This window comes from Myotis daubentonii, chromosome 18 (genome assembly GCF_963259705.1).
Source record: "Myotis daubentonii chromosome 18, mMyoDau2.1, whole genome shotgun sequence".
Lineage (NCBI taxonomy): Eukaryota > Metazoa > Chordata > Mammalia > Chiroptera > Vespertilionidae > Myotis > Myotis daubentonii.
Genome location: NC_081857.1, coordinates 35,650,774 through 35,667,060, shown reverse-complemented (window position 1 = coordinate 35,667,060; position 16,287 = coordinate 35,650,774). Strand labels below are relative to the sequence as shown.

Genomic DNA, 16,287 nt, shown 5'->3' with positions numbered 1-16,287 from the left:
GAAAACATACTGTCATTTAAAAAAAATTTGTTTTGTGACCTAACATATGATTTATCCTGGAGATGTTCTGTATGTGTTGTGTTTTTTTAAAAATATATTTTATTGATTTTTTTACAGAGAGGAAGGGAGAGGGATAGAGAGTTAGAAACATTGATGAGAGAGACACATCAATTAGTTGCCTCCTGCATACCCCCCAACTGGGGATGTGCCCACAACCAAGGTACATGCCCTTGACTAGAATTGAACCCGGGACCCTTGAGTCCGCAGGCCGATGCTCTATCCACTGAGCAAAACCAGTCAGGACTGTGGTTTTTGTTTTTATTGCTTGTTTTTTCCATATGTGTTTTTTTTTTTTTTTTTTTTTTTTTAATATATTTTATTGATTTTTTTACAGAGAAGAAGGGAGAGGGATAGAGAGCTAGGAACATCAATGAAAGAGATCGATCAGCTGCCTCCTGCACGCCCCCTACTGGGGATGTGCCCGCAACCAAGGTACATGCCCTTGACCGGAATCGAACCTGGGACCCTTCAGTCCGCAGGCCGACGCTCTATCCACTGAGCCAAACCGGTTCGGCTCCATATGTGTTTAAGAATGAATATTCTGGGCCCTGGGCAGATAGCTCAGTTGGTTAGAATTTGATACAATACGCCAGGTTATGGGTTTGATCTCTGATCAGGATAGATACAAGAAGCATCCAGTGAATGCATAGATAAGTGGAACAACTTATCGATGTTTCTCTCTTTCTCCTTCCCTCCCTTCTTCTCTCCTTCCTTCCTTCCCCCTTCCTCTCTCTATGAAATCAATCAATAAGTAAAAATTAAAAAATATTGTTTTATTGGTTGGAAAGTTGTGTGTGTGTATGTATATATATATATATATATAGTATATGTGTATGTGTATATATATACACACACACACATATATAATATATATATATACATATATATTATATACATATATATATGTATATAATATGTATATGTATATATGTATATGTATATAATATATATGTATATATGTATATATATATTATATATGTGTGTGTGTGTATATATATGTGTATATATATATATATATATATATATATATATATATATATATATATCTGTATATCTGTTAGGATTGTTTCCTCTGCAGTGGTTCTCAACCTGTGGGTCGCGACCCCTGAAAATACATCCTGCATATCAGATATTTACATTATGTTTCATAACAGTAGCAAAATTACAATTATGAAGTAGCAACAAAAATAATTTTATGGTTGGGGGTCACCACATGAGGAACTGTATTAAAGGGTCGCAGCATTAGGAAGGTTGAGAACCACTGCCTAAAGCATAGTTCATATCCTTTATCTACACCAATAAAAGACAAACATTCAAATTGACCGTACCTTCGCTATGCCTTAAGCCACGCCCACCAGCCAATCAGAGCGACTATATGCAAATTAACCCAACCAAGATGGCTGCCTGTAGCCACAGAGCTGGAGCAAGCAGGAGGCTTGGTTGCCCCAATGATGGAGGAAGCCAAGCTTCCTGCCTGCCGCGGCTGCTCTGAGCTCTACTCAAAGCAACAAAGTTTCAATTATAGAAGGTAAATAAACCCCAGATACCTGCTTTCAGCTGGCCGTGGCCACGGAGCTGGAGCGAGCAGGAGGCTTGGTTGCCCGTGGTGATGGAGGAAGCCAAGCTTCCCTCCCCCCCGCCCTGGCCAGCTCTGAGCTCCTCTCAAGTCTACAAAGTTTCAAATATAGAAGGTAAATAAATCCTAGAATAAAAAAATAAATAAAAAAAGGAGAGGCTGGGAGCTTCTGTCACTGGGGAGCTTGGCCAGCCTGAAAACGGCCCTCAGCCCCTCACCAGACTGGCCAGGCAACCCAGTGGACCCCCCTCCCTAAAGGGGGTGTGATCAGCCTGAAAACAACCATCAGCCCCTCACCCAGGCTGGCCAAACCTCTATGGGGTGAGGGTCCCCACTGGGGGAGGCTTGACCAGCCTGCAAACAGCCATCAGCCCCTCACCCAGGCTGGCCAGGCACCCCAGTGGGGACCCCCACCCTGAAGGGGGTGTGACCAGCCTGCAAACACCCATCAGCCCCTCACCCAGCCAGGCCAGGCACCCCAGCAGGACCCCCACCCTGATCCGGGACACCCTTCAGGACAAACCAGCCAGCCCCCACACATGCACCAGGCCTCTATCCTATATCCTATATAATAAAAGGGTAATATGCAAACTGACCCTAACAGCAGAACGACTGGGAATGACTGGTCACTATGACACACACTGACCACCAGGGGGCAGACGCTCAATGCAGGAGCTGCACCCTGGTGGTCAGTGTGCTCCCACAGGGGGAGCTCTGCTCAGCCACAAGCCAGGCTGACAGCTGCTAGTACAGCAGTGGTGGTGGGAGCCTCTCCCTCCTCCTCAGCAGCGCTAAGGATGTCCGACTGCAGCTTAGGCCTGCTCCCCGCTGGCAAGTTGACATCCCCCGAGGGCTGCCAGGCTGCCAGAGGGATGTCTGACTGCCAGCTTGGGCCCAATCCCCCATCCTCCGAGGGGTCGCAGACTGCAGTAGGGCATAGGCCGGGCTGAGGGACCCCCCCAAGTGCACAAATTTTTGTGTACCGGGCCTCTAGTCATTATATAATGACCTTTTTTGTCTCTTGTTACAGCTTTTGACTTAACGCTTATTTTGTCTGATATATGTATAGCTATTCCTGCTCTTTTTTGGTTTCCATTTGTATGGCATATCTTTTTCCATCCCTTTAGTTTCTGGCTATGAATGTCCTTAATGCTTAAGTGAGTCTCTTATAAGCAACATATCTTTGAAATATATATATATATATATTCATTTAGGTATTCTATGTATTTTACTTGAAGAATTTAGTCCATTTACATTTAATGTAATTATTGTTAGGTAAGGACTTACTAATGCCATCTATTGTTTTCTGGCTGTTTTGTAGTTCTAAAAGTCAACCAACTATTGGTGGTTGATAGGATATATAATAATTGCAACTACTGTTATTATCACTTTACAGCCATCTTCTTTCATGGTGAAATGGGTTATCTGGTTAGGAGTATCACTATGGGAGAAATACCATATTGTACATAAGACATTCAGTGAAGATAGATATTGACATAGGGATTATGGGTAGGTAAGGCAAGTTTTCCTAAAGTTCTATGCATTGGAACTTTCCCTTCTCTGATATCTTTAAGGCCCTGAGGCTGTAACAATTCTCTTTTCTAGATGATTGTCATATTAAAGACATACTACATATTCTTTTCTGTAGGACAGGCTTATTTTTTCTTTTCTTTTACTACTGAATAGACACACCCTAATCTCCAGTAAAAGTGATGTATTATTTCCCAAGCATTTTGGGCTTTTCTGTACTTTATCCTTCATCTCTTTTTAAAAAAATATATATTTTATTGATTTTTTACAGAGAGGAAGGGAGAGGGATAGAGAGTTAGAAACATCGATGAGAGAGAAACATTGATCAGCTGCCTCCTGCACACCCCCTACTGGGGATGTGCCCACAACCAAGGTACATGCCCTTTTCCTGAATCAAATCTGGGACCCTTCAGTCCGCAGGTCGACACTCCATCCACTGAGCCAAACCAGTTAGGGCTCCTTCATCTCTTAATCTCATGTTGAAAGTTCATTATTCAAGGACAACACACAGAGAAAAAGTGAATTCTGCCTCTAAAGGCCCATAATATTTTGGATCTCTTAGCAGCTCTTTATAGTTAGTTACCTGTGTATATTTCCTTACTTTATAATCTGGTCCATCCACTTCATTTTATGAATGAGAAAGTTGTGATTCAAGTTTTTAAGAGACCTGCTCTTAAGATATTTGAAACTAAGTAACATTTCTATAGAGAAGAACTAATTCATTTTTCTATTTACTTTTTATTCTTTTTATAAAATTTGTAGGTCAGTATTATTTTCTTATTAATACTTCTTTGATAATAAGAACATTCATTGTGGTAATAGTAATGACTACATTGTATGTACTTGATATTCATTTTTAATAGGAAAAACTCAAAAGACAGGCAAAAGAAAACACAGTTACTCTCAAAGAAAAAACTGACAAGGTAAGAGTTTTATAGAATTTTTAGTTTTCTTTATAACCAATTCATTTTCTAACATTTACTTAGAAAATTTTTTTGTTCATAGTAGGAAAAAAACATTTAAAATATATCACACAATTTCATTTTCTAAATTGTTTCTTGCTATTATTAAAAAGCATTTGCTAAAAACCTTAAAGCAGTTGTCACTTGGAGATTTAGAGAAGTTTTCAACCTTCTATAATTTTTATTACAGTATTATCTTAAATTAGGTACATTTGTGTTTCTTGAAAATTTTCTAATGTTAGAGGCAAAATATTTTCATTAAAAATTCTAAAGCTTATATTTAGATTATGCCTAGTTTTGGGTTTGAGAGGGCTAAATATATGACATCCTGCTTTTAAGTCTGAACCTATTGAGAAAGACAATGAAAACCAAAATAATATCTTTATTATTAATAAGTAATATTGGAGAATATAGCTTACATTTGAAGGTAAAGGGATTTCTTAATCTTGAAATCCCAAATTAAACATATTTGTCTACTTTGTCACGGTAGATCTGAACTGGAACAAGTTATCCACTTAAAAATGGCTGCTCTTGTAAAACATGGCATAAAGGGGAGGAGAGCAGAATGTGCGCTTCTTCTGGTACCCAAGAGTAAGCATAAGGAAGAGTTTGAGCTATATTTGCCCAGTTTCTCCTTTCAAATTCACTAGTCCCATCAGGCGTCCTCAAACTTTTTAAACAGGGGGCCAGTTCACTGTCCCTCAGACCGTTGGAGGGCCGGACTATAGTTTAAAAAAAAACTATGAACACATTCCTATGCATACTGCATATATCATACTTTGAAGTAAAAAAAAACGGGAACAAATACAATATTTGTATTTTCATGTGGCCCGCGGGCCGTAGTTTGAGGACCCCTGCATTAAGTCATTGTTCTTCCTCTAAGGAGAAAGAGGTTAGGAATGCTACCCTAGTTTTGCTTCCTACACATGGAAGGAAGCACCAGGTATGTGGAAGAGCGATACCCCTCTGCTTCTTACACATTACAGAAGAATTCTAAATGCAAGTTTTAATGGTTAAACATTCTTTCTACACAGTGATGTAGTCAGTCCTAAGTCCCCACAGAGGTTGCTTTTGACTATAAACTGAAAGTGACAGTAGTTGACAACAGTTGAGTTTTAGGTATCCAGCAGTCGCCAACCGGTGGTCCGTGAGGTCCGAAAGGTTGTCAACTGCTGGATACAACAATTTCGTTATATTTGGGTTCAAAGAAAGAGAAGAAAAGAATTATTATACCTGTGGGTGAATATTGAATGCTTCATATGTTCCAAATACTGTGGTAGGCACTTGAAAAAATATTTGGAGAAATTATTGTCATATTAAAATTAGGCAGCAGGTTTAGGTAATGGTCTAAGGGAAGTGTCAGACAAAGATAAATAAATTGGTTAAACTCTAATATTTATTTCCAAATATAGAATGTATTCATACTATGCAGGTATATATCCCATATTGTTAAAAAGTTGTTATGACTCATGTATAATTCCAATAATATCTGCCTATTATTTATATCTGTTTTCAAGTAGATTAGTAAATGCCTTATATTGTATCTGTGGACTGGATATACATGGCAAATAATGAGAAAATGAAAAAAGAAATAATTTAAATATGCTTTTATTTTCTATGTTTTATTCCAAAATTATGGAAATATCACAAGTCTTTATATAATAATCATTAGATTTATCAAACATGTCTGAATTTGGGCAAGTTACTTAACTTTCTCATGCCTCAGTATTCTCATTTATAAAGGGGTAATAATAGTAACTATTTCCTCAAGTTGTTATGAGGATTAAGTGAAATAGTATTTGTAAAGCATTTAAAATAGTGCTCAGCACACAGGAAATACCACGTAAGTGCTTAAAAAGTACAACAGAAAAAATCATGAATGTTCTGAATATATGCATCACTGGAAGTATAACATTTAGAAAATAAGGTAACTTGTAGGAAAGTGCATACATTTCCATGATGTATTACGAAGAGGGTTATTTCAGTATTCTAGAATGAGGAGGGGCAGTTGCATTTTCTTTTAGGCTACCAGGCTATCCAGGAAATGTTAATTCTCAGACATGGCCACATGGTGGTGTAGTTGCCATTATCAGTCCTTTTTGGGGAGAAACATTTTTCCATGAAAGCAGTTACATTTTGGAGACTACTGATGAAGAAGAATAACTTTGTTTTCATTAAAATTGTGCTATCAACTATGATGTATGTTTAGGAAAGGAATGCAGAAGTGCAACTGTGAAAAAATATTACTAAGATTCATACCTACTGGAAAAATGACTATAAAAGTGAGATCACTAGGACTAGTCAAGAAACCTACTAGTCACCTTATTTAGCTCCTTGATTATATAAATGGATAAATTTAAGCCTGGAGATACTTAATGACTTAGTTAAAATCACCTAGAAAAGTAGTAAAAGTTCCTGGAGAAAAGAGCATACTTGACTCCTAGTTCATTGTTTTTTATAGTACTTGTGGTCATGTCATAGTCCTGTACTCTGTACCCTGTACCCTCCTAATTTGAGTAATGATCTATTCTCACTGCAGATTCAACCACCAACCTGTTGAAAGTGTAGCCTCCCCCACCTTTTGGTTGTTGTGTTTGCGCTTCATTCTTTCTTGTGAGTGGTTGCCTTGATTGTATTCATGGATATGATGGTGACCAACAAAAGTGGTAAAATAGAAAGTAATAGGCATGAGTTTCATGTAGGGTTCCACTAAAGCAGCTACTGTTTCTAGCTTTTACTGGAAAGCTATGTCAGGTGCTGAGGGAAAGATATATAAAGGTAGAGAGAAAGGAAACCATATAAATTGAGTTGAAATAATATCTAAGTATTTAGAGTAAATTTGCATTTTGTTTATTTTCAGAGTTGAAGCAAATAGCTACTTTATCATTTTTTTCTGACAATTTTGTCTAGTTCTTTATTATCATAATTTTTGTCCCCCCCTTTTTTAAAAAATATATTTTATTAATTTTTTGCAGAGAGGAAGGGAGAGGGATAGAGAGTTAGAAACATTGATGAGAGAGAAGCATCGATCAACTGCCTCCTGCACACTCCCCACCGAGGATGTGCCCGCAGCCAAGGTACATGCCCTTGACCGGAATCGAACCCGGGACCCTTCAGTCGGCAGGCCGACGCTCTATCCACTGAGCCATACCGGTCAGGGCCGCCCCCCCCCCCTTTTTTTGAGGGGAGTGAGGTTGGTGGATAGGAAAAAACTGACATTTATTAATAGATAAGAGAAGATATGAAAGCATAAAAGAGAATGAATGGAAATGAGAATAAATTGCCTTCTAGTTTTTATACTATTAGAATGAACCACGGATTAAGGCATTTTGCCACCAGGAATAGAGATTTTTCTTTATAGAATCCTCAGTTTTCAATCAGATAGAGTTGAGATATCGTCTTTGTTTTCATAGCAGCTCTCTGAAGACAGGAAGGGGCAGATACCATTTTCATCTTAAATAGGAAAATGAACTGACCAAAAATGAATTAATTATTTAATTTAATCAGTATGTCATTTATTCAAAATTATCTAGTCAATAATAAATTTGGGGGTAAATTTTAGTTTATTCCTGTGTTATTTCTACTAGTTGCTACATTGTAATTAAAATGACATTTAACAATTTTATTCATTTCTATTGTCTAATACAGAAAATACAGACATCTTTATCGGAAACACTTACAACCAGTTATCAGAAATTTGATCCTAAAGTAGCTCCTTCACAAAATATCTCTCGAAACTTCACATCAGCTGATTATGGCAAACCCAAAGAAAAAAAAGACAATCTGAGGACACCTGCCAAAAATACTTTATCTGAACCATTACCAAAGGTTGGTTGGTAAAATTTCAAAAGAAGTAGTAACTTTTTAATTAAAAAGGACAGTTTGGTGTTATATACCACATATCTAGTATCAGACATATTAGTAGATATAAAGCCAATTTCGTAAAAGTTTCAATTTTTTGTGATACCAACATGAAATGTATTTGTTTTTTTTCTGTCACTGCCCACAACTTAATGGCATCTTGGCAGCTTTCATAACTTAGTAGCATTCACCAATGCATAGGTCCCTGATGTGGGAAAAGTATCTCCACCTGTCTCTACCCCTCTAAGCTAAAATATCATGTCTTTCTCTCCCAATTTCCTTAATATAACTGGGAATAAGGAAGTTTGGTGATTGTAGGGCTTGCTTTTATGTAAAACACTTTTTAGTAAGCCCCAGAGAAGGACCTGGCCTTAATTATAGGTCACTTTGTTTAGAATATCTGTTACTAGCCCTTTCCCCCTCAGTTGTGTGCCCCTGTAAACAATTCCAGAGCAAAAGGAAGAGTTCCACTCATATGCTGTTATATATACACTAGAGGCCCGATTCCCAAAATTTGTGCAAGGGGCTTGGCCCTTGCAGCTGCAGCAGCTTGCCTTGGCTCTCGCAGCCCTGGCTTTGTCTGGAAGGTCATCTGGCTGTCTGGTCTAATTAGCATATTATGCTTTTATTACTATAGATTATCCACCTCATAGAAGCTATGAAAATTAATTTACATAGCTTAGAGAGGCTTTTATATAAAGCTATTTTGTTTTACTTACTACTATATTATTCAGGATATGAAATGATTTCTATTAAAGAATGACCTTACTTTAAAAAACTTTTAATTGGCAGCTCCTTTTTGATAGGAATGCAGAAGCCTGAGGTGAGCATTCAGGTCATAGGCATCTGTTAAGATATATAACCATAAAATATTTTAAAATCTGAAAAAAAATAAAAAACTTTTAATTGAAATATATGCAAGAACACATAGATCTTAATTATACAACTTGATGAATTTTTACAAAACCAAACATAACCTTATAACCATCATTCAGATTAAAACATGAAATGTTATCACCTCAGAAGAGCTTCTTATAAGTACCGCGCGCTAACCGATTGCGCCACTGGAGCTCCAGAAGAGCTTCTTATTCCCTCTTCCAGTTACTAGCACTCCCCCAAGGCCAACTGTTTTTTTCAGTAATACTTTTAATTACATGATTATATTTATACAATTTCTACTATTCAGTATTTTGTATAAAACAAGTTACAATAAACATGATTTTCAAATGTGACAATACTTACCAGACTACATAGATGTGCAAAGTTTACTTGCCATTATGAAACTTTATCTTAAAAGTAACTTTAGGAAAATAAACATGCAACCAATTCTCTCAGCTTTATAAAATATGATTAGAAATATACATTTTAATTAAAAAAGACAATGATTGATCAAATACTGAATAATCAGTTACATTTTAAAACTTTTAATAATCTATACATGAGTACAGGTTAGATAAAAGTATTAATATAAAACTTCAGTACTATAATGAGATGGACATATCTTCTGACATTTAATTCTAGGCAATTGAGATAATTTCCTACACAGTTCCAACTTCCAATATTAGATGTATTACCTCTTTTTGCATTTTCTATAAATAGAACTATATATTTTTTGCTTTTTTTCACTTAATATTATATTTGTGGGTTCATCCATATTGTTGCTTGAAGTTGTAGATTATTTTTATTTCTATATAGTATTTCATTGTGTGTCTGCACCACAGTTTATCTATTGTATTATTAATAGACATTTGGGTAGTGTCCAGATTGGGTTTTATGTATAGTGTTGCTATAAAAATTCTAGTACTTAACATGTATGCATTCTAGTACTTAACATGTAGGTTGGCTATGTCTCCAGGAAGGGTTAATTGCCCATGTAAGGGTTATAGGCTTATGCATAATGCATTCCATCTTAATAGATACTGCCTGAGTTGTTTTTACTCTGATACAAAATGTATGTGTGTGTTTCTTATACTTCAGTTCTCTAACTCCCCAGACACTAACTGGGTATCCTATAATTTGATTCAAGTATGACACTAACTATCTGGACTTAATGTAGACCCCCCAGATTAAGGGCTCAATCCCACAAGGCTCCCACTTCAGATGGCAGTCACAGTCTTGGCTTGCCATCATTTGTACTACTGACCAGCTGGCTATAAATTGGGGCTTCCTATAACCCCCCCCCCCCCCCCGCTCAATTTGCTAGCATGACTCTCAGAACTAGGGAAGTTATTCACTATTTCCAGTTCATTATAAAGGACACAACTCAGGAACAGCCAAATGGAAAAGATGCATAGTAAAAAGTGAGACCAAGGAAGAAATCAGAAATTATCTTGAGACAAATGAAAATGAATACACAACAGTCCAAAATCTATGGAACACAATGAAAGCAGTCCTAAGAGGGAACTGAATGAAAGGAAGGTGAAGGGATTAGCCAAAGGACATATATGCAAAACCCATAGACACAGACAGCAACAGTATGGTGATGGCCAGAGGGAAGGGGAGGCGGTAGCTAGGTGGAGGTGGCCAAATACGGAAAATAGGAAGATATTTGTAATAGTGTCAACATTAAAGATAAAGAAAAAAATTGAAAAAATAACATTTATATCGACAAAGTCCAATGACTAGGCTTCCTTAGAGACAGATTCTGTTGATTGTTCCCTCATTCTCCCATGTAAGGGCCATAATTTCTTGGGTTTTGTTTTTTTTTCATGTCTCATTTTTTTCATGAAATCTGAAAATTAAAAATAATATAATGTGAGTTCTGGGAATCAGATTCTACCTTCTCCACTGGGTTTGTTGTTGCTTCTGCTTGTCATAGTTGTTATTGTTTGTTTAATGACCTTTCTAAACTAATCCTGTAAAGTTTGTATTCTTTTAGTGCCATTGAAATCTCTACGTGGTTAGCTTTCTGTTCAGCTAATGTTTGAACAGATATCTCCTTAAAAACTTGTACCAACAAATCTCCCAAACGTTGCCATGGACTATTTGTTAGGGCATGCCTTTAACACTCCGCTAGATAGTCTTAGCCTTCAATTCCTGCTTGTGCAGACCCTCAAGGTCTGACAGAGGTAAGAGCTTAGGGCCTTTTTAGGTCTTTACTGTGCTTACTCACAGCCCTATGCATGTGCATGGCTTTCTATATTTTCAGGAGTATGCCAGAGCTTTTCAAAAACCCTTTGGACATCTCATTTATAAACTGTACTCCTAAATTTTTGTGTAATCTATCATTTACCCCAACTGATAGTCCTTGTCTTAGTGAGCTCAAAGTTAAAACACTTGCCTGTAACTGTTTTTGAGAAATGCTACTCCCTGATCTACACACACCAAGTTGAAAGTTTTTTTTGTACTGAGTGAGCTCTGAGTCAGGTCAAAAACAAACTGCCTTGTAAGTGAGGTCTTCCAGAGAACCACCATACAAGTCAAGTAAGGACAGCCCTTTGGGAATACAGCTTTGAAAGAACCCCTAGTTCTGTTCTGCTCTAAGGCTGCCAGGCTGAACCATGAGTGTGGGCTGTTATTTTTTAAGGGTAACATAGAGCTGGAGGACAGAGGATGGGACAAGGAAAAGTTAATGGAAAATATCTCTAGGTTATGGCAAGCTTTGGTTAATTCCAAGAGTTCTGAAAAAGCTGACACCATTTTTTATCAGTATTTTCTTTGCTTTGTGAGAGAGAGAATTTTCGGAGCTTCTTACTCTGCCATTTTTGCTGATTTCGCTGACCTTACTTTTTAAAGATACTTTTAAAAATTATAAAACTTACAGGGCAATATGGAATAACAAACACTGACTAAGTGAATTACTTTACCAACAAAAAACTGGCAAACTTATTTTCTTAAAAATAAGGATTTTTGTTGAGAGAGCAATGCTCACTCAATTCTTGGTTTTAATAATTGCTAGAAAAATTAAAGCCCCTCTTAAGATTGGTGATTGTTAAAACTAGTGTTTCTTTCTCTTCCTTTTACTTTCTCCCTCTTCACCCTCTAATATCTTCTTCAGTAAGTTCAAGGGAAAGAGAAAGTTCACTATTGTATATTTTTTTGAAGAAAGTTATAAAAGTTTTATTACCAAGAACATCTAAATTAAATTCTTACTCAAAATTTATACTTCATAAACATGCCAACAATAATGGAGACTTATTGATTACTAAAGACTCAACTTGCCTTTATTAATGTATGTTTTATTTGATGAAATAATGTGTTGTTTTTCTTTTTGGGTAGGCATATACTGTGAAGACACCAACGAAACTAAAAATTCAGCCAAGAGAAAACAAGAATGCACCCATTGAAGAAGATATTAAAAAGAGAAAAATGGTCTTTGAGTTTGATATTAACTCAGATAGTTCAGAATCTGCTGATCTTCTGGTAAACGCATTGCAAATAATTAGTATTTATTATTTGTTTACATTATTGTGTACTTTATTTCTTGATAAAAAAATATCATATTATTTATCAATACTAAATACAGTAGAACTTTACTATAACAGAATCTTATGCTTTTACAGAATTAAAGAAATTAGGGTTTAAATAATTTTTCTAAATTTTAGAAAACATTACATTTTGAAATACGTGATATAACATAGTTGCATTTGAAATAATTAACCATATTGTTTTCCAACAGTGTTATAAAGGAGCTTTTACTGCATTTTCTTTTCAAAAAAGAAAGGTTAGCCCTACCCAGTTTGGCTCAGTGAATGGAGCTAGCCTACCTGGATTTGAATCCTGGTTCCACCTCTAACTAGTTATATAATCTTGAGCAAGTTACTTAATATTTGTGTCTCAGTTCCTCCCCTATTTAAAATGAGGATAATAGTATACCTACTTCACAAAATTGTATTAAAACTAATTAAAATATGCAAAGTGCTTAAAACAGTGCCTGACATAAAGAAAGTACTAAATAAGTGTTACTATTATTATTTGGGAGGATTACAATACTCATAAATTGATAACTGATATTTTAATTTGTATGTGATTATAAATGCTTCCTATATAGGACTTAAGTGTGAGTTGAGTAAGTAGGCTGGGAATAAGGGGAGGAGAAAGTGGTAATAAAAAGACTCTGAAACTGAAATAGAAGTTAGAAAAATACTATTCACACGCATCTTGTATTTTACATAACCTTTCAGGAACATAGTTAATAGGATCAAAATTTAGGTCTTTGGCAGAATGAGGCTATTTTGTCATAGTCTTCTTTCTTTAGTATTCTTTTTTTTTTTTTTTTTTTTTTTTTTTTTTTTTATTATTATTTTTTTTTAATCTTTATTGTTCAGATTATTACATTTGTTCCTCTTTTTCCCCCCCCCCATAACTCCCCTCCTCTCAGTTCCCGCCCCACCCTCCGCCCTCACTCCCCACCCACTGTCCTCATCCATAGGTGCACGATTTTTGTCCAGTCTCTTCCCGAATCTACCACACCCCTTTCCCCCCCAAGAATAGTCAGTCCATTCCCTTTCTATGTTCCTGATTCTATTATAATCACCAGTTCATTCTGTTCATCAGATTATTTATTCACTTGATTCTTAGATTCACTTGTTGATAGATGCATATTTGTTGTTCATAATTTGTATCTTTACCTTTTTCTTCCTCTTCCTCTTCTTAAAGGATACCTTTCAGCATTTCATATAATACTGGTTTGGTGGTGATGAACTCCTTTAGCTTTTCCTTATCTGTGAAGCTCTTTATCTGACCTTCAATTCTGAATGATAGCTTTGCTGGATAAAGTAATCGTGGTTGTAGGTTCTTGGTATTCATCACTTTGAATATTTCTTGCCATTCCCTTCTGGCCTGCAAAGTTTCTGTTGAGAAATCAGCTGACAGTCGTATGGGTATTCCCCTGTAGGTAACTGGGTTTCTTTCTCTTGCTGCTTTTAAGATTCTCTCTTTGTCTTTTGCTCTTGGCATTTTAATTATGATGTGTCTTGGTGTGGTCCTCTTTGGATTCCTTTTGTTTGGGGTTCTCCGAGCTTCTTGGACCTGTAAGTCCATTTCTTTCACCAGGTGGGGGAAGTTTTCTGTCATTATTTCTTCAAATAGGTTTTCAATATCTTGCTCTCTCTCATCTTCTGGCACCCCTATAATTCTGATGTTGGTACGCTTGAAGCTGTCCCAGAGGCTCCTTACACTATCCTCGCATTTTTGGATTCTTTTTTCATTTTGCTTTTCCGGTTGGATGTTTTTTGCTTCCTTGCATTTCAAATCATTGACTTGATTCTTGCGCTCCTCTGGTCTGCTGTCGGGAGTCTGTATAATATTCGTTATTTCAGTCCGTGTATGCTTAATTTCTAGTTGGTTCCCCAATATAACATCGAGGGTCTCATTAGATTTCTTGAGGATCTCACAACATTTATCGGCGGTCTCACCAGTCTTTTCGAGGGCCTTACTAAGTTTATCGGCAGCTTCTAGACAGTTCTTAAGAGACCTTAAAAGTGTGGTTCTGAACTCAATATCCTCCATTGACAGTTTTGTCCTGTTTCTTTGTCTCCGCATTTTTTATGCTTTCTTGGTACACCCCCTAGTGGTCTTTGTGTGCAGTCTTGTTGCCTTTAAGCCTTGATTGATGTCGGCAATACCGGGGGTGAGTTGACCTCCAGGCTAACTGGCTATCAGAGTCCGCTGGGTCTGCAGTGGGAGGGCTTCTGTGCTGGATCTCTAAGGCGGTGCTAACCTAGCCTTTGCCTGAGGCTATCGGGCAAATGGTTCTGCGCAGGGCTTGGGCGGGGCTGGTCCCCGGGGATCTACAGGGCGGGCCAGAGTGAGCAGTTATGGCTGCTCTCAGTTCCTTCCCCAGGGGCTCTGCCTCTCAGAGTCCCAGCAATGGCTGCAAACCTCGGAGAGAAAGCTGCCTTCGAGTTCCGACCGAAGCCAGACAGTCCCGCTTCTCCCGTTTGAGTCTTGCTCCCCAGAGACTCGCCCGGATCTGGAGCTCAGAGTCTGAAACTCCCTCCCGATTGAAAACAACAACCGCGCCCTCCGCCACCAGCCCGCTCCGCGCTGGCACTCCGCACCTGAGTATTTCACTTCAGCACTGCGCCTCCTCTGAGTCTGGGTATGATATTCTCTTTCCTCGTAGTTGTAGAATTTCCACTCAGCCAGCCTTCCTGTGGTTTTGGATGATGTCCGTTCTGTCCTTTAGTTATATCTCTGAAGTGGTTGTTCGAGGCAGCGATCTCCTGCGTTAACCTACGCCGCCATCTTGGTTTCTCCCTTTAGTATTCTTTTTTGTCTTTTTCCTCTCTCTTCCCTGTTCTTTCTTCCTCCCTCCTCCTTCACCTTCCCCTACTCCTCCCCTTCATATGTGGTATGTAGACAAAATTTTAATAATGTAATATTTATGATGGCAATACCCAAGTTATATTTTTGTTTTGTCTTTAAGACCATGGTTTCAGAGGAAGAGACAATGAAAAAGCGATGCAAGAATAATTATTCAACAACTTCTCATTTTTGTGTCAGAACACCAAAAAAGGTAACTTACAAATTTATTTCAGAAAGCACATTTCAAAAGCTGGACTTTAATTTTTTAATTAAACATATTATGATTTTATTTTGAATTCAGACCCCTTCATCTCTAACAGCCCTTGGATCTGCGCCGAAGTTCGGAGCTTTGAGGAAAATGCGGGATGACCGTTGGGCTGTGATTGCTAAAGTGGATAGGAGAAAAAAACTAAAGGAAGCAGGAAGGCTCTTTGTTTAATTTCAGAAAATCAGTGTGATTAAGGAGGCTAATAACAAAATTCATAGTTAACTTTTTCTCACTTTATAAAGAGCCAATTTTTTTCTGTAATTGAGGCTTTTTAATGTTTGCATACATTATTTGTTTATATTTTTGTGTAAATGTGAAATAACTACATGTTATCTGAAAAATTGTCATTGTATTCAGGTAATTAGATGATTATATATTTTTTTACCTTTTTTTGGTATTCATGAAAACTGTTTTGGCTAAGTTTTCAAATTATAAAGTTAGCCATTGAATGCTAGGAATAGACTATTGAGATTTACTTTTAATTTTTTACTATTAAAATATTTTGAATGCAAATAAATGCTTCTCCTTGATTCTGTAGATAGAAACTCTACTTACTATCAATTATCTGTATTAAGAAAAAATTGAAAGGAGTTTAATAAACAGATTTTGTTTCAAATGGCAGATTATTCTAATGTGACTCCTACAGATAATTCAGACTTCAGATGGATAAACTGATTTTTAAAAAAGTATCTGTTGCACAAGATTTCACAGAAGTAGAGCATTTTGCAAGCTACCACACTCTTTGAGGAGGGTAAAATATTAATAAGTCTCATTCTAGACAG

At 37.0% G+C, this 16,287-nt stretch overlaps 1 protein-coding gene across 1 annotated transcript in view; it reads left to right on the top strand.

Annotated features, from left to right (window-relative positions):
* Window positions 1-16,120, top strand: part of SYCP1 (synaptonemal complex protein 1) — a 79,512-nt gene extending 63,392 nt beyond the window's left edge. Inside the window, exons 28-32 of the mRNA XM_059673682.1 lie at window positions 4,030-4,089; window positions 7,777-7,956; window positions 12,208-12,351; window positions 15,359-15,448; window positions 15,539-16,120. Coding sequence (XP_059529665.1) covers window positions 4,030-4,089; window positions 7,777-7,956; window positions 12,208-12,351; window positions 15,359-15,448; window positions 15,539-15,676 — 612 coding nt within the window. The 3' untranslated portion in view covers window positions 15,677-16,120. The remainder of the gene's footprint in view (window positions 1-4,029; window positions 4,090-7,776; window positions 7,957-12,207; window positions 12,352-15,358; window positions 15,449-15,538) is intronic.
* Window positions 16,121-16,287: the final 167 nt, after the last annotated feature.